Below are 18,493 nucleotides of genomic sequence, written 5' to 3' on the forward strand. Positions count from 1 at the left end.
ACAGAGGGAAGAGAGATAGAGAGATAGAGAGAGGGAGAGAGGGAGACAGGGATAGAGAGAGAGAGAGAGAGAGAGAGAGAGAGAGAGAGAGAGAGAGAGAGAGAGAGAGAGAGAGAGAGAGAGAGAGAGAGAGAGAGGGGGGGAGAGGGGGAGAGGGGGAGGGGGAGAGGGGGAGAGATAGAGAGAGAGGGAGAGTGAGAGGGACAGATGGAGAGAGATAGAGAGAGAGGGAGAGTGAGAGGGACAGAGGAGAGTGATAGAGAGAGAGGAGAGTGAGAGGGACAGAGGGAGAGTGATAGAGAGAGAGGGAGAGTGAGAGGGACAGAGGGAGAGTGATAGAGAGAGAGGGAGAGTGAGAGGGACAGAGGGAGAGAGAGGGAGAGTGAGCGGGACAGAGGGAGAGAGATAGAGAGAGAGGCAGAGTGAGAGGGACAGAGGGAGAGTGATAGAGACGGCTCTGCCAACTACCTTGGCCAGCATTCCTCTCAGAGTCAGCTTTGATATGCTCCTCTGCTGTCAAACAGTAAAAGTACTCTGAGCTTCTAAGTGGTTCAACAAACCAGCTGATATGTGAAACTGTTCTGATCAACCCTCTCAAACTGGTTTCAGGCTGAACACAGCTGGTCACACATACAGTACAAGAGATAGACCTGACATGGGGAGTCAGGTCGCTGAACGGTTAGGGAATCGGGCTAGTAATCAGAAGGTTGCCGGTTCGATTCCCCGGCAGTGCAAAATGACGTTGTGTCCTTGGGCAAGGCACTTTACCCTACTTGCCTCGGGGGGAATGTCCCTGTACTTACTGTAAGTCGCTCTGGATAAGAGCGTCTGCTAAATGTAAATGCATTAAATGTATAGACCAGACAGTCATTCAGTCAGTCAGTGAGTCAGACAGTCAGACTAGCCAATCAGAGGGTGATCCAGGTCCATAAACAACGTGTCTCCGTTCTACTAGGCCATGACAGGCCGGAACATTCTGTCTTTCTCTCAACCTGGACTTCTCTCTTCTGTGCTCCAATACGTTTCTGGATTTGAAAACAAAGAACTATATCATTTCCACTCTGGAGATTAGTAAAGTGTGTGCTCTCCTAGCAGAGGCCACAGGAACAAACACTGACGACTGACACAATCTCTCATTTCATTGTTGCTAGGCCACAGAGACAACACTGTAGTCTGACAACACTGTAAAGACATAAACCAACCCATGTGGAGACAACCCAGACAGATGTCTAAACAGTTAGCCTGGTCAGAGAGCTGAGAGGCCACTGGAGCTCCGTGTGATAGGCTGCTTCGAGTCACTGCATCCTCATCACTGTTGAGTTGGCATGCCAACATATTCTGCATACTCTCCATCTCTCTCATTTTCTGTTTCCCTGTCTCTCTCTTTCCATCACCCTCCGGCCAACCCCCCTTCTCTCCATCCTCATGATAATACCAGATGACTAGGTGTTATTTAGTTATGACACAAGGCTCCCTCTCCCCAGCCTGCTGTCCCCCCCTCCCTCACCTACTTCCTCTGCCTCCCCCCCCCCCCCCCACCCCCCCCACTTCGATCATTGGAGAACACTTGTATCTCTTCTTCCCCGCTCTCTTCCAAATTCCCTCTCTCTCTCTCTCTCTCTCTCTCTCTCTCTCTTCTCTCTCTCTCTCTCTCTCTCTCTCTCTCTCTCTCTCTCACACACACACACACACACACACACTCCCCCTCCTTAACCCTGTCCACCCCCTTCAGCTGTTGTGGAGTGGTGTGTGTGGAGCAGTACATTGTGGTACAGTACAGTACAGCCCAACCATGCCCCCCCATGGCAGCAACCATGCCATCTGCCAGGACCTGGCACACAAGATGCCTGCAGCTCCCAGCTCCAACCCCCCCCCCCCCTCTCCCCCCCACAGCCTTACGGCGTACACAACGGATGAAAAACCCCTCCATCAACCTCTTTCGACACATCTCTCTCTCTGTTTCCCTCATCTCTTCTGATTTGCTCTCTCTCCATCCAACCCTTTTCTTCTCTTCCTGCCTGACACAAACCTCATATATTTCCTTCATTCCCTTCTTTTTGTTCTGTTTTCCCAAATTCTTCTCCATCCCCTCAGGGATTTATCCTCCCTCCCTCCCTCCCTCCCTCCCTCCCTCCCTCCCTCCCTCCCTCCCTCCCTCCCTCCCCTCCCTCCCTCCCTCCCTCCCTCCCCTCCCTCCCTCCCTCCCTCCCCTCCCTCCCTCCCCTTCCTCCCTCCCTCCCTCCCTCCCTCCCTCCCTCCCTCCCTCCCTCCCTCCCTCCCTCCCTCCCTCCCTCCTCCTCCTTTCTTTCTCTCCTTTTTTGCTCTCCTCTCCCCCTTGTCCTTTTCTCGTGCATGTGGAGATTCCTGAGGAACAGAATATCTGCCTCATTCTAGATGCTTCTTTCCTCCTTCTACTCTGTTGTAGGAGGGTGGATCCCTTAGTCTGTGGAGTTCTCAGAGGAACATATGTTGTTGACATCTAACAGCTCATTAAAACCTCATTACAATGACTTCCTGCAACTGCAAGTCACGGTTCAGAAGTTCATCGATGAACTGGCCCCCTTGCTGAAATGACGAGTTCAGATGGATGGGGTGGGGAATACTGACACACACACACACACACACTCACGCAAACACTCACTCTCTCACACACAGAGACACACAAAGACTTGATTTCTTCTTAGGCATGACAGGTGGGTGGAAACTGCTGGGTCATCACGGCTGCGAGCAGAGTGATCCGAAGCCGCTGGCTGTTACAAAACAAAGCGCATCACTTAGCACTTCCTGCTGCTGACACCCCCCCCCCCAGATACTCATGACTCACACTCACAGTGAGCAAAACACACATTAGAGGCACTACTAGCCAATCAGACGATAGTTTGATCTTCCAGATGACCTGTACAGAGTCTGTTTCACGCAACACTCATCTCCCCTTGAATACAGGTTAAATATCTCTCCCCTTTCTAGATAGTTAGATGTAGGCCTTTACAGTATGACCCAGATGTGAGCCTCTACGGTATGATGATGATGTCCTCTCTGGTACCTCACTATCCAGGCGACCGGCAGGCTGTATGTGGTCACACACACGCACACACACATCTTCTCTCTCTTATAGAACGCTGCTGAATTCTGGGTTATCTTCATATGTTGGACTAACTTCTTCAGAATCAGGTAACAGCACTAGGGTTTAGCCATGCCCTCTTCCTATCTCCACCTGCTTACTTCTCTAACCATATCTGTCTGTGTCTCAGGGTCTGTCTCTTTCTCTCTCTCTCTCCATCTTTTCTCCTTCTCTCCTGCTAGACTCTCTCTTTGTCTCGCTATCGGTTCTCTTACTCTCCTGCTTGTCTCTCTTTCTGCTTCTCTCTGTGTTTCCTCTCTCTTGCTAGCCTTGCTCACATCATACCATAAAAACCACTCGCTTGTGTTTGTATTGATTTCTTCTTTCCTCTCATCCAGCCAAGTTTTCCTCAATATCTCCATCGCTGTATTCCTCCATCTGTCTTCCCCTTTCTCTCGCTCTCTTCCCACTCCTCCCTCTCTCTTCTCTCGTCATCCATCTTCCATCCCTCTACATCCCTCTCTTCTCCCTTACTCATTCTCTCTTTCCCCCATCTCTCTTCTATCTTCCTCCTCCTCTCTCTGCGTCCTCCAGGACGCTCTCAGTCTGTCTCTTCTGATGTCTTCAGACAGACCTGTCCTCTCTCCCAGGCCCCTTCAGACAGACCTGTCCTCTCTCCCAGGACCCTTCAGACAGACCTGTCCTCTCTCCCAGGCCCCTTCAGACAGACCTGTCCTCTCTCCCAGGCCCCTTCAGACAGACCTGTCCTCTCTCCCAGGCCCCTTCAGACAGACCTGTCCTCTCTCCCAGGCCCCTTCAGACAGACCTGTCCTCTCTCCCAGGCCCGTTCAGACAGACCTGTCCTCTCTCCCAGGACCCTTCAGACAGACCTGTCCTCTCTCCCAGGCCCCTTCAGACAGACCTGTCCTCTCTCCCAGGACCCTTCAGACAGACCTGTCCTCTCTCCCAGGACCCTTCAGACAGACCTGTCCTCTCTCCCAGGCCCGTTCAGACAGACCTGTCCTCTCTCCCAGGACCCTTCAGACAGACCTGTCCTCTCTCCCAGGACCCTTCAGACAGACCTGTCCTCTCTCCCAGGCCCGTTCAGACAGACCTGTCCTCTCTCCCAGGCCCCTTCAGACAGACCTGTCCTCTCTCCCAGGCCCCTTCAGACAGACCTGTCCTCTCTCCCAGGACCCTTCAGACAGACCTGTCCTCTCTCCCAGGACCCTTCAGACAGACCTGTCCTCTCTCCCAGGACCCTTCAGACAGACCTGTCCTCTCTCCCAGGCCCCTTCAGAAAGGTGCTTTGACTGGCACAGCACACATAACAGGAGGGAAAGCTTGTCAGTGTCACAACACATAACACAGACACCCATAGATATAACACACATACACAAACACTCACACACACTAACAGCCATGTCAGCACAGCCAGTAAAAATGGCAGGATGAGCAGTCCCCGGCGACCACCCCCACCCCTCCCAGAGCCCCTCCCCCCCCCGGAGCCCCTCCCCCCCCGGAGCCCCTCCCCCCCCCCCCGGAGCCCCTCCCCCCCCGGAGCCCCTCCCCCCCATACCCAACACAGCCCGAGGGCAGCTGCTGCCCGCAGTGCTACGATTGCTGAGACAAACAGAATCATACACACATCACACTCACAGATACACAGAAACACACGTACAGTCACACACACTATCATTAAACACACAATATCACACACATTAACAGAAACATACACACATACAGTCACACATATACTGTCATAAACATACAATATTACAAGTACATCTACACACACACACATCCACAAGGTCACATACACACAGTGAAGCTGGTGGTGGGGTCCTGTCCGCTCTGTTGCCCTGTAGCATGCGTCACAGCCTGGGCCAGCCGACCAATCACAGCACAGCCTCAGATAAAACCCACAGGGGCCCCCTTCTGTCCAGCAGGACTCTGGGTAATAACAACACAGCTACAGAGACAGACCAAGCCACAGACACCAACACAGCCACAGACACAGAGTCTGAGACAGGTTAATGACCAGGAACTACAACAACAAAAGACGTGCGTGATGGTTGCCATGGTAAATATGCCCCATGTAGTATGCTAGCGCCCACCCCTCACGTTCTCCCTCTCTCGCTATTTCTCTCTCTGTCCTCCCCCTCTGAACCTCTTTTTTCTGATCCTTTCCATATTTGTCCCTCTTCTCTATGTCTCTCTCTTTTTCTCTTTCTCTCTCTTTTTCTCTTTCACTCGTTCTAACCCTTCTCCCTCTCCCTCTTTCTGCCTCCCTTTCTCCTTCACACCACAATGGGTCCCCAGTTAGACACACACTGTGTCTCTCTCTCACACACACCCACATACACAGAAACAGCATCTAGAGCAGAGTAGAGCAGAGTCTGCCTTAGCAGGGGTCAGAGCCATGTAAGGCCAACATGGAGGACAAGGATGACAAGGCTATTAGAAACTGCAAGTGGCAGCTCGGATCTAAGATGGATTCGAGAGACCGCAGATAGAGTGCGGCTAGTTTGGTTTGTTAAACGTTTTAGATCAACACTTGTATTATTGTTTTTGTTGATTTTATGTAGAGCACTTTGAGCTGCAATTCTTGTATGAAAAGTGCTATATAGTGCTCTAACCTTCCTGCCTTTCTCTAAGACACAACACAGCTACTGGCCTGCCTCTAATCTTCCTTCCCTTTCTCTAAGACACAACACAGCTACTTGCCTGCCTCTAATCTTCCTGCCTTTCTCTAAGACACAACACAGCTACCGGCCTGCCTCTAATCTTCCTGTCTGCTTCTCTCTAAAACACGACACAGTTTATGATTTATTATCCCAAATTGTTATGGTTACAATGTCAACTGTCTCATCTGTTTGATCTGACAGATATTCTCTCTAGACACTCTCCTTGGTGAGATTGACCATCCAGGTTTCTAATCTTACACATCCCTGTTCTGTAGCCGTTCCACGATTACTGCACAAGCAACAATCCCTCTTTGTCTTACACTCACGTCTGGCAAACTGACCACCAGATATGAATCTGCAGGCATAACAATGTCTTACATCTGCTGGATTGATTAGATTATTTTTGTTATATTACAATCCTTCATAGACCCACATCTGTTGGGCCAGATGATCCTGTTTGAGACAAAGATTGACCATTAGGTGATATCCAGCCATCCTGTAATGCTCCCCATAAGTGACATTCAGGAGTAAACATGGATCCTTGGATTGTCTTCTTAACCTCAGGTCACCTCACTCACACAGCACTGGTCAGAGAATGGGGACAGTCGTAACAGAACAATCAGCACTGTTGCTATGGTGATGCACACACACTCTATTGTACCTCTTCTCTCTGCCTTCTGTTCTACTACTCCACCTACTCCTCTCTCCTCCCATCTCCTCCACCCACCCCACCCCCCCAGGACTCCCACTAGTTCCTCCATGTATTTACAGTAAGGCTACATGTCACCTGTGACTTACAGGATGCGAGGTGTTTTAGCATCAACATAACTTCCCCCAGAGAGAAGAGGCCTGGGTCAGAAGTTCCTGTTGAGTAGACAGACAAACAGAAAGTAACCAGCCTCTGGTTGGCAGACAGGGATACAGGAAGTGCCCAGAGCTCCTGACTGTGTTTATTGCTTTACACCCCCCCCCCTCTCTCTCTCTCTCTCTCTCTCTCTCTCTCTCTCTCGCTCGCTCTCTTTCACACACACACACACACACACACACACACACACACACACACACACACACAAATCTTTCCATAGGCTGAGCTACAATAACCACTGATCTAGGCTTAAAGACAACATGTTGTGTCTAGTGCTATAATAATAAAAAGCCTCTAAGGATGAAATATTTTATATACAGACTGAAAGAAAGACATAATGAAACGGGAAATGATCCCAAAGAGCCAGACCGAGAAAGGGGGTTCAAATAGAAAGCATTACGAGATAGAAAAACCTGGCGGTGAAATTCAGCGCCTGGCACGAACAACAATTATTTTTAACCCTGTCAGTGTCCAGTAAATAAAGACTTCATCTTGACACCTTGACTGGCATATTAGGTCAATATCAGTTTACGCTCTTGAAAACACGAGGCTTAGGACCACGAGAAACAGCCTAATCCACCGAATACACACATTCGCCATGATACTCGTGATACTTATTCAGCACCGTGGCGCTGTCCACTGATTGCTTTGAGAAAGAAAAAAACATGCCGGTCTCATCAGCTTCTGATATCAACAGCCGGAGGACATCAGAACAATTACGTGAAAAGCCATCTCAGTCATGCGAACCTAAAGAACCGGTAAGAACAATAGCGAGAAAAAGGCTTTGAGTCAAAACGAGCTTTCCAGGTTCAAAAGCCTTGGATTGGCGGTCGGCTGAAACGCTGCGTGTGTGAAACGGCGACTTCACAACCCCCCCACACAAACGTCTCCTCTCACCTGTCAAGCTGTCGTAACACTCAATCTCGGTTATCTCCACGGCTCTCCGCTGCTCCTCAGTCAACTTGGCGGTGGCTTGGTTCAGCAGGTTGACTTCGGAGCCCGTGGTTCCGTCGATGACATGCACCCCCTTTAAGTGAAGCAAAGCCCGGTGGTATTTCCCGATAGCTTCGCGAAATTTCTTTTCTTTGTAGCATCTATGACCCTCAACCTTGAATTCGATAGCTTTTTGGATCTTCGTCTCCATCTCCATCTCGGCCGAGCCGGTACGGTAACCTCCACTACCACTGCCTCCTCCGCCGCCAACGTCTCCCCCCGCAGCCGCAGCCAGGCTCCGGCCCCCGGCCTCAGGATAGCTCTTAAGGCTCTTTATTGAGTGTTGCTTGGCTTCCATCTCTCTCAGTTGGCGCGGATGGAGAGAGCCATGCTGTTCCGACGCGAAGGTCTGTTTTCTCGGGGAAGTCACGAGTAGCGTGCTGTGCATAAAGGATGCGAGGCGGAAGAGGAAAGCGCGGAGACGGCAATCAGGCAACGACAATAAAGAACAAGGCGATGGTTATCTAAAAAGAAATCTAGCAGGAGCTTATTCGATTAAAAAAGAAAACAGCAACATGTGTGATTAATGTTTGTCTCTAGAAAAACTTTACACTATGTAAAACCAATAATTGGCTAATAAACACTTGGCTTTGATTCCTATTTAGAAGACTATTTCGTCGCTCAGACCTTTGCGCGCAAGGATGTTCCGACTGTGTGGTTCACCAGCTCCAGGCACGCGCAGCTTCAGCACCACAGACAGCGGGATAGCTTGCTCGCGGTGCATTGTGGGACATAGAGGAGTCGTGAGGTAATGCTGTATCACGAACGCAATCAAGCCCTGACAGGAAGCAGGCATATAGCTTTTAACACGGGCGCCGACTGGACGGGGAAATGTGTCGGCAAAATATGATTTATGATCGATTGCCAGTGAGAGGCAATCTGAAGATCTCGTTCCTCGCCTAACTATTTTAAGATGTCGCGACTTCACTTGACGCTCAGCTGATCTAAACGAATTTTCTGTCATCCATAGAAGCCAATCGCACCAAATCTTTGACTGACTTTGCAGGAAGCTTTAATGCAATAACACTGCCTAATAATAATAAAATTAAAAAAATAAAAACATATATCTATATACAGTTCTGAACTGGGCATTTGTAAGCCTACACAGGTCAACCGATATATTTGAAGTAGGCATAGACTATAGGACCAAAATATTTTTCTAAAACCTATGCTATCCCTAAACCGTCTCTGTTTCCGTCTTTTCATTTAGCTTAAATCACAATGTCCCCACCTAACCTGCTTTACACTGTCGTCCTCAGCATCGAATAGGGACTGATCTCGTCTTTCCTGTAGGAGTCATGGAAACAGCGACAGCGGAAGCCCCATGAAGAGCTGGAGGAGAGCGACCTCCAGGGGTTGGTTAATCAATTACATTGATTCATGTCCTCTCAATGTCATAATAACCAGCCTACAGTACACACAGAAACATATACACGCGCACACAAAGATCCCAGAAAGAAAGAAGAAAAGACATGAGAGACCAGAGAGTAATTGTCATTGGGAGATACTGTACATTAAGTGCAGTGAACAGGTTTATTGAAAAGCAATCAGCTGGATATCCTGGTCATTAGGGGAGATCTGTATTGACTCAGATCCCAGTTTTAACCCGTTGATGTGTTTCTCTAGAAGATTCGTCACAGGTATAGCAAAAACTCACGATCTAAATAAGGACTGGAACATGAAACCAGGATAGAATTGGATAGCTTCATCGTCAGTGTTCCTCGTCAGGTGCCAACTGTCTCCCATTCTCCTTAAAAAATGACTGGGCAGCATGGGGATGACATCATAGGACACATTGTTGAGGGAATTATAGGAGAGGTTGTTAATTACATCACAGAATAGGCTGTGGAACTGCGGAAACCCTTTGACAGTAGAAAGTAATTGTGTATCTTCTGGCTTGCAGCTGGTATACGTCCTAGGTGATGAGAAGGCTGTCTGAAGGGCCATTTAACGTGTTTTACAGGCTCTTAAAAGGGAAAGGGAGGAGAGGAGGTGAGGTCAAAAAGAGAAGAGATGCTGCGAGTATTTCTGGTTATTCATCAACACTGTTCTCATAGCAGAAATAAAAGGAAGTGTGGTCTGAGCATGTGCCAAGAAGCCCTTCACATGAATGATTGAACAGGAAGTGAATGTTTCTTGGAGCCCATCACTTCTTGACTCTCTCTGACAGGCTGTTTAATAGGGCCCTAGACCACATCCCCATAGTGATCCAAGACTATGTGTGTGTGTGTGTGTGGGGGAGGGGGGGGGGGATATGTGTGTGTAAGTGTTTGTACGTGCCAGCAGTTTTACAGTTCCTTCAACAAACTGCATACGGTAGTTCTGTTTATTGTTCTAGGTAAAGTGATTGATAAATGGCCTGAGCGTGATACAGGGAGGTGTGTGTACTTAAGTGTGTGTGTCTGTGTGTGTTGATGGGAGGGAATACAGGTACCTACCTCTGCTTGTGTTAACAACACACCCTCATGTTCTGGGTGGGGCTGGGCAGGCCTGGGCTGAATGGCGTGGTGTGTTTAACCAATTGTTTGCATCATGGTTGGAATGCAGGAACAGAAGAACAGCATCATGTGAATTCATCTTCTGGCCAAACCAGTAGGACAGCCTTATCTTACACTACAGCCTGCTCCTGCACCACCCCATTGTGGGAAACGCAGTGTGAGGACTGGTTTGTGTATGTGTGTGTGCGAGTGAGTGCGTATGTGTGCTAGATGCCTCAGCTGACCACTGTGTTGTCCTCCAAAGGTCAGGGGGTCAGGGGGGGAGGGGGGGGAGGAGGGGAGGGGAGGAGGGGGCGCTGGGGTAGAATCCGAGGATGGGCCCCATGTTTGGATGGAAGGAACGGGGGAGGAGCAGGAGGAGAGGAGGAAGCAGCAGAGGTAGGGACTTGCATCGTCGTGGTGACGGTGGATTGTCTGACGGGATTTGTGAAATGTTTATGTGTGTGTAAATACTGTTTTATAGTACTGTACATCATCTGCTTTTTTTATTGTATCAGAATGATTTGCGAGCTTCAGAGTGATGAGCTCCTCTAGGTCCACGTGGGGGTAGTTGGGCTGATGGTCTGTATGACAGAGGTGGGCTGTCATGGTGATGTACTCGATTCAACTCTGGAAAAGACATGTCTGGCTGTCATCACATTTGCCCCTTTCTCATCCAACGTCTATCTAGCTCATCTGTCTGGAAAACCTGACCAGTGTAGTAGTTTGACATGAGCAGGACTAGTTGCAACCAGACTGATGCTTAAGGAACGCATAGTCAAACTACAGTATTTTATTTTCTGTCCAATTTCTTGTCTCGCTAATTTAGTCTTCAGTCACATCATTTTAGCTCTTAAAAAACAAAATCCTCACCCACCCTCTTCCACTTCTCCTACCCTTCCCATTTCCTGCCCCTCTCCATAAGGGTTGGCCCCCCATGCCGAGGCTGGCTCTGCGTGGCTCTGGCTGGAGTCCTGTGGTCAGTGTGCCAGCAGGAGGCGCCATTTCACCCCTCTCTCTGCCTGCCCCAGCTGGGCTGGAGGCTGCTGCTGCTGGGGTTGGGGCTGGGGAGCTGTGCCCTGGTCCTGAGGACCTGTCTGTGGCTGGGGCACAGAGAAGTTGTTGCAGCAAAGACCACCAAAGGGCAGTGTTCTGCATCCCTGAACCCCAGGCCCCCAGAGGGCCTCCTGTCTCTGGCCGGAGTCTTGGCTGACAGCCTGGTCCTCTGTCTCCTTCAGGAGCCTCTGCTGGAACCCACCATGCCCCACATACAGGCCCTGCTCTGCAGACTTGAGGTGTGTCCATCTCTGGCTGGCTGGCTTTCTGTCTGCCTTCCAGTCTGTCTGCTGAGCCTCTCTGAATATTTGATGACAATTGTTCAGATAATCATTAAATCACACCCCGTACAGGTATTTTAGCCTCAGGTTAAACAAGCAAATTCTCATGTCTGTTTCTCCCTCCCTCCCTAGACAGTGTCTCAGGCCCTGGAGCCAGTGTATGTCCAGACCGGCTCTGTGGAGGCTTCTGAGGGGGCGTCAGACCATGGAGGAGGACACCCTGCTCTGCTGGACAGCCTCAGACACCTCCACACCTACCTCCAGCAGAGGTGAGGGCTCCCCTGCATCCAGACAAGACTACCAACCTCTGCTGATGCTGGAACCAACATTCAGGCTTACATCACACCGGATCTTCTCCTCCTCTCCCATGCCATCTCTACCCCCCCCCCCCCCCCCCCCCCCTCCCAGGGCTAGCAGACTGCACAGCCTCCTCCAGGAGCAGAGCCAGTATGAGGCTAGCCTGGGAGGGCTGCGAATGGGCCTGGAGCAGCTGTGGACCAGGCTGGAGGTGCTCCACACCCAGGTTACACTCACCAAGGAGGGGGAGGATGGAAGCCACGAGAACCTGCACACCGTCCAGAGAGAGACGCAGGTGAGGGGGAAGGAAGGAGACCCACCAGTCAGGTCATTTTTTGGTATTCTCAAACTCTAACCCCAATGTGGATGTGTGTGTGTGTGTATTACAGTGCTTGTCCACTGAGGTAAGCCAGTGCAGTTACATGCTGCAGTGTTGCCAGACAAAGCTAAAGGACATTACCCTGATCTTGCAGGTGAGGGACAATTCAAATACGCACACATTACTGTCCACAGCCCAGGCATCACTTCAAGTATTAACACCTCAGATACACACGCCTCACTTCAATATTCAGCTACCCTGCCTCACTCCTTCAATTCCTGCCCTTTAAAACACAGAGAGCACCAATACTTGGAAAGCGTTTGCTTGTTTGAACTCAACTCCCCGCCCTGAGGGCTCTCTTGTGACCTTTGGATTGTTGTCATTGTATTGGGTGGAGTAAATCAAGGCACCATAACCCTGTGTTCTGTTTTCTAGGAGCTGGTGTGGGGTCACACACATACAGGCTGCAGACTCAAAACCAGCATAGAGTCCGTGTGGCCTGAGCTACTGCAGCAGTCGAACATGGAGCTGGTAACTAGCACTGATGTCTCACTTGCACCAGTACCTGTCCAATAGAATATGGATCATCTGTCTGGGTTCCGATTCTGTGTCTGATAACACTTCTGAAGTCATTACCACTGTTATTACTGTTTGTCTGGCTGTGACAACTTGTCCCTTGTCAAAGTGTCTCAGATCTTACTCCTGCCCTGGTTTGGCTCATCAGTCTATGTGAGTTTCAATGGTGTATGCTAACATGTTGCTGTCCTTGTGTCCAGCTTGACAAGGTCCAGGAGAGCTGCTGGTCCCTGGAGCAGCAGACATCCACCTTCCAGGCCCACCTGCACGGCCTCAGAGACACCAGCTGTGTGGGACCCCCCCTCTCCCTGCTCTCCCCCATCTCCCCCCTCAGCCATGCCACGCCTCCCCCCCCTGGACAGCCTTCCACCACACTTCCAGGCCACCTCCTTCCCTGCCTCTCTGCCTACCCCACCCCTGTACCCCTCTCCTCAGATGGGTTGGTCCGCCTGAGTTTATGGAAGAGGTCAGCGCTGCAACTCTCCAACACCATGAGCTGCTTCAGCGTCAGGACGAGGAGGAAGTCACATGACAGGGAACAGGAAGTGTTCTCTAAGGAAGGAGGAAGAGATCTTGCCGGAAGTGCACTATGACCCATTCAATGGAAACAGCTGATTCAGAGAGCACATTTTCAAATGTTGATCATTTGAGTGTTGTATAGACATTAAGTATTTATTCTTAATAAAGTATTTGTTTGATAAAAACTGATCAAAGAAGGAAATGCTTTTGTATGCAAAATTTGAATTAGTATAACTGTTGATAATTAAATAATAATAATGATTGGAGAATCATGGGGAACCACAAGGGGGCTCTGTGGCAGTCCAGGGCCTTCAGATCACACATCCACAGCCAACTTATCAATATCCTGCGGTGACACTGCATGACCACTAGATGGCCCACCGTCACAGATTGGAGTGTTGCCAAGACAACCCTGCTCTGAACAGACCAGCTAAATCCAATCCAGATGGGTTTTGAGATTTAACCTAAAATAGTACCTTACTCTTTCTTTCTCCTCTGCTCTCTCTCTCTCTCTCTCTCTCTCTCTCTCTCTCTCTCTCTCTCTCTCTCTCTCTCTCTCTCTCTCTCTCTCTCTCTCTCTCTCTCTCTCTCTTTCTCTCTCCCTCTCTCTCACAAACTCACCCACTCTCTGTTCCTCCCCCCTACTCTCACCCTCTCTCAATGTTTAGTTTAAAGGCAAATTAAAGGCTTTATTATGTTATTAATTATTAAAAAACATACCAAAATACCAATGCGAACATATGTTGTATAAAAATGAAACAATTCTAACAAATATTTCGAATTATTACTACTAATAATAATATTGTGTCTTACACATCTCAGTCTCTTACTGTCTGACTGTCCCTCTCTTTACCAATCCTGTGTAGATGGACTGGTTGACACTGATTCACAGTTCATATCACATTTACCTTGGCATGGGTTATTATGTGTAGGTGGTTTGCTTAAGGTACCAGGGTGAATGGCCCCTCAGCCTTGGTAGTAACGGACACAAACCACAAATAAGCTTTGGACTGTGTGTGGGTTTGTGTGCGTGTTGTGTGCAGGTGATAGTGACTGGCCAGAATCTCTTTTTATTTTAATTTTATTTGTGTAGCCCTAAGACTAATTAGGATTTACAGCCTGTAGTTGGTGACCTGTGTGTCCAACATTGGTAGATGATTCAATATTGTACAAAGACCTTGGTACTGTAATTGGTTCTTAGTGTGAAACGTGTAGTTCCTTGGAGCTGTGCCAGGCCCTGTCAGGTCACAGATTAGATAACTAACTTCATAGTAGGCAGGATTCTATATCAGTTAAAGGATCCAGACAATGTGTGTGTATGTTCATAAAAAGTGTGTGTCTTTACTGTGTACTCCAATGTGTCCTGCAGTGACCTTATGTAATTTTTCTTATTGCCTTGACAACACACCCATGACACACTCCACAGGGTCACCTGAGTACGATGCAACCACCTGGTTGCTGCTGTGTTGCATCTTGGGAGAGCAGCCATTGTGACCGTGAGGGTTCAGAGAGGAAGGGGGGGGGGAAGGGGGGTCCAAATCCCCAACAGCCTGGAGGAAGAAAGGTAACAAAGAGTCAGGCATCTGCGTGTGTGTAGTTCATGTGAGTGTGTGTTTCATCTGTGTGTTTTACAGTGTGTGTGTACAGAATGTGTTCTTCATTTGGGATGTGTGTGTGTGTTTTGTGTGTAGCGATGGAGAGTCGGATGACACCACAGGACTTAGCTGTGTGCCTCTCTCTCCTTGCTGTGTTGGGCCCAGTGTTCCATCATACAGAGCAGCTGGACTGACCTAAGACAGCTTGACCTCTGACCTCTGAATCCAACCAGTACCTGACATGGTGATGATCCCTGATTAAGTATTAACAGCATTCTGTAAGGCCCCTGTCTGCTGTCACCCCTTTGGCATGCACATGAAGGGGAGACATAATCATGTATTGATTAACAAGGAGTATTGATTAGTTGAAATATGGATTTCAAGGTTGTTTTTTGAGAGCAACAGCCAATATTGGAGCCTGACATTTGAGGACCTGCCTTAGGCCAGTCAGGAAACAGTCTGAAGTCTGTAGTTCGCCACACAGAGCCAGAAGTTAGATAGTGCTGTGTGGGCCTGGACTGAGATAACTATCATAACTATTTACCACAGCGTGTATCTACAATATTTCAACAAAGGTGCAGTCAATAGTATATTTCCCTATACGTTTTTACGGTCAGTTGGTGTCATTGCCATTGGGTGAGTGAGATCAAGCACACCTCAGATGAACTACAGCTGTTGGCTCCCAGGGTATGTTTACGTGTCTGACGCTCTGTCCTCGTAAAGCCAACAGCCAGCTCACAGGCTAGTGGGTTCACAGCTGATAACTGGAATAATAAATATTTACAATGCTCTGGAATAACTTCTCCATCCCCCCACCCCCACACAATTGACTAGGCAGAAGCATAAGCGTAAGCATATCTCTGAGAGTGCAAGACAGGACCGAGGACATTACATTTTACATTTAGTCATTTAGCAGATGCTCTTATCCAGAGCGACTTACAGTAAGTACAGGGACATTCCCCCGAGGCAAGTAGGGTGAAGTGTCTTGCCCAAGGACACAGCGTCAGTTGGCATGACCGGGAATCGAACTGGCAACCTTCGGATTACTAGCCCCACTCGCTCTGGATAAGAGCGTCTGCTAAATGACTAAATGTAGCCCGATTCTCTCACCGCTCAGCCACCTGACTCCCTACAGTGGTAGGGAGTCAGGACAGTGGTAGGTGAGGTGTAAACAAGGTTAACTTAGGTGGCCAAAATGTAAGGATTCCAGATGAAGTGAGGATGAGGTGTTTTAATCAAACACCAAACTTAAAACACTGGATTGGAGCAGTTATTGCATCCAGGTTCTATCAAGTGCACCCCAGCAACAAATCAAGTGGGTGGTAGGGAGTCAGGTGGCTGTGCGGTAAGGGAGTCGGGCTAGTAATCTGAAGGTTACCGGTTCGATTCCGGCTGGGCCAAATGACGTTGTGTCCTTGGGCAAGGCACTTCACCCTACTTGTCTCAGGGGGAATGTCCCTGTACTTACTGTAAGTCTCTCTGGATAAGAGCGTCTGCTAAATGACTAAATGTAAATGTAAGTGCCTCTGCTGAAGCAAGATATCAAAGCAGGAACCAGCAGTGTAAACAGGGAGAGAGGCCAGGCGAGGAACAAGGGGCTGATGTCCTGCGTGATATATGTTATCATGACCCGGACCCTGATAAGACCTGAGGAGGAGGAGAGGCAGCTGTCTCAAAGGTCAACACCAGATAACATCGTCTCTGTGGACAACCCCCCCCCCCCCCCCACATCTACCCCTGGTGTCCCAGATCATTTCCATTGACACACAAAATAAACTCCACCCCCACCCTTTCTCTCCTGGTGTCCCTGCTGGTTAGCCCCTCAGCACATCTCCATACATCGTCTCTCTGGCTTTCCCTGGTTCCACTGTCACCACTGGACACATACTAGAGGAAAGATCGAATGCCAGTATTTTGGTCATTTTGGGATTTTGACTCAATTCTGCTTTAACAAACTGTCTACGTTTAGAGCAGAATGATGTTTTGAGGATTTATTGAACATTTGCTGCCAGACAGTGATAAAAAGAACAATAAATTATGTAGAACAGAAAGGTCCCATATCAAAGGTCCCATATCAAAGGGCCTATATCAAAGGGCATATATCAAAGGTGCCATATCAGAACAAGTCCCCAACTGAGAGATGAGTGGTGTGCTTGCTGGAGTTCCTCAGCCTGGGGCAAAGGGTGTGTTGGGGAGGAGGACGGGGTGCAGACGAGTGGTTGAAGAGGGGGAGGATGGTAAAAAGGAGCAATAGGGTGTGAGGGAAAGGCAGTTCTGGAACAATAGAATGAATTAGTTATTGGCAGGGGGCCACATAAGGAGGGGGTACAGTGAAAAAGACAAAGGAGCAGCTAGAGAGAATTGGAGCTGTGAATTAAAGGATCGAGGATGAATGACAATGGAGAGGTGCTGCTGGGCCACCACAAAAGTACTTTTGCCGTAAAAGAGATTGAACCTTCTTTGATCAAAAACTGCCACTTCCTGTGAGTCCCTGACCGAGGCTTGGGTACAAGAACGAAAGCGCTGTAGCACAGGAAGGACTCCTGATTAATCAACCTTGACCAAGGGCCTTCAGTGGATGAATACTTTATTACTTGTATGGTGCCTCATCACATGGAGTCAGATGGCTGAGCGGTGAGGGAGTCGGGCTAGTAATCTGAAGGTTGCCAGTTCGATTCCCGGCCGTGTCAATTGACGTTGTGTCCTTGGGCAAGGCACTTCACCCTAGTTGCTTCGGGGGGAATGTCCCTGTACTTACTGTAAGTCGCTCTGGATAAGAGCGTCTGCTAAATGACTAAATGTAAATGTCATACAGGAGAGTAAACTGCACAAACAAACATGCTGACCCTCTACCCTAGATTCTGGAGTCAGGTTGTGCGTCACACTGTAGAACAAACTAGAATCTGAAAATAGGTGTTGTTCTGAGGAATACAGAGTCCTTAACCATTAGTTAATGAACTTGCTGCTGTTATCTGTTCTGGATTTTTGTGCAGTCTAATAATTTACATTTACATTTACATTTAGTCATTTAGCAGACGCTCTTATCCAGAGCGACTTACAGCAAGTACAGGGACATTCCCCCGAGGCAAGTAGGGTGAAGTGCCTTGCCCAAGGACACAACGTCAGTTGGCTTGACCGGGAATCGAACTGGCAACCTTCGGATTACTAGCCCGATTCCCTCACTGCTCAGCCACCTGACTCACCCCCTAATAATTAACCCTTGACTTGATCAATTTCCTGATTTTCCGTCACATTCGTTGATTACAGCTGACTGCTGGAGCACGACCTCAATCATTTCACATTCCAGCACGTTCTTCCGGATCCACCAATAGGAGTACTGGACATGGTGGAGGGAGATAACACTGAGATCCCGTCTTAAAGATAACCACTGAGAAGGGGAGTACAGTGTGTGTGTATACTAGGAACAAGTACACGGTATGCAGAACTTGGAAGATGAGGGGGGACCAAGACATCTCTGACTGACACGAAGCCAAGGGGACAATGTCCGCTGGCGACTGAACAAATGACAGCCTGGACTACACACACATACACACACACACACATGAATGAGAATCTGTCTGGCAATAATCAGAATGACTGGATATATAGATACTGTGTTCCTTGTGATTACAACAGTGTTTTATTGAGATTAACCTGTTGCCCTCTGTGTATGCGTGCGTGGAACGTGTATTGTGTGTGTGTGTGGGATGTGTGTATGTGTCTTGATGATTCAGCAAACCTGGTTTCCCCCAGATCAGTGGAGTGAG

At 48.9% G+C, this 18,493-nt stretch overlaps 2 protein-coding genes across 2 annotated transcripts in view; one reads left to right on the forward strand and one right to left on the reverse strand.

The window, feature by feature from the left end:
• ttc9b (tetratricopeptide repeat domain 9B) overlaps positions 1 to 8,172 on the reverse strand; it is a 16,435-nt gene extending 8,263 nt beyond the window's left edge. The window contains exon 1 of the mRNA XM_067246568.1: positions 7,511 to 8,172. Within this exon, the coding sequence (XP_067102669.1) occupies positions 7,511 to 7,994 (484 nt within the window). The 5' untranslated portion in view covers positions 7,995 to 8,172. The remainder of the gene's footprint in view (positions 1 to 7,510) is intronic.
• A 2,234-nt stretch (positions 8,173 to 10,406) lies between these two features.
• si:ch211-151h10.2 (uncharacterized protein LOC567699 homolog) lies at positions 10,407 to 13,276 on the forward strand. Its single transcript, XM_067246567.1, has 7 exons — positions 10,407 to 10,482; positions 11,009 to 11,378; positions 11,553 to 11,689; positions 11,829 to 12,012; positions 12,107 to 12,190; positions 12,472 to 12,567; positions 12,813 to 13,276. The coding sequence occupies exons 1-7, from the start codon at positions 10,436 to 10,438 to the stop codon at positions 13,203 to 13,205; spliced, it is 1,311 nt and encodes a 436-aa protein (XP_067102668.1). The 5' UTR covers positions 10,407 to 10,435; the 3' UTR covers positions 13,206 to 13,276.
• Positions 13,277 to 18,493: the final 5,217 nt, after the last annotated feature.

The sequence above is a fragment of the Osmerus mordax genome, chromosome 11 (genome assembly GCF_038355195.1).
Source record: "Osmerus mordax isolate fOsmMor3 chromosome 11, fOsmMor3.pri, whole genome shotgun sequence".
Lineage (NCBI taxonomy): Eukaryota > Metazoa > Chordata > Actinopteri > Osmeriformes > Osmeridae > Osmerus > Osmerus mordax.

Excerpts from the sequence above, each read along its gene's own strand:
- si:ch211-151h10.2 (XM_067246567.1), top strand. The coding sequence starts at position 10,436 with ATGGAAGGAACGGGGGAGGAGCAGGAGGAGAGGAGGAAGCAGCAGAG. Across the intron at positions 11,379-11,552 it reads CCCTGCTCTGCAGACTTGAG|ACAGTGTCTCAGGCCCTGGA; the intron begins GTGTGTCCATCT and ends CTCCCTCCCTAG. Across the intron at positions 12,568-12,812 it reads AGCAGTCGAACATGGAGCTG|CTTGACAAGGTCCAGGAGAG; the intron begins GTAACTAGCACT and ends CCTTGTGTCCAG.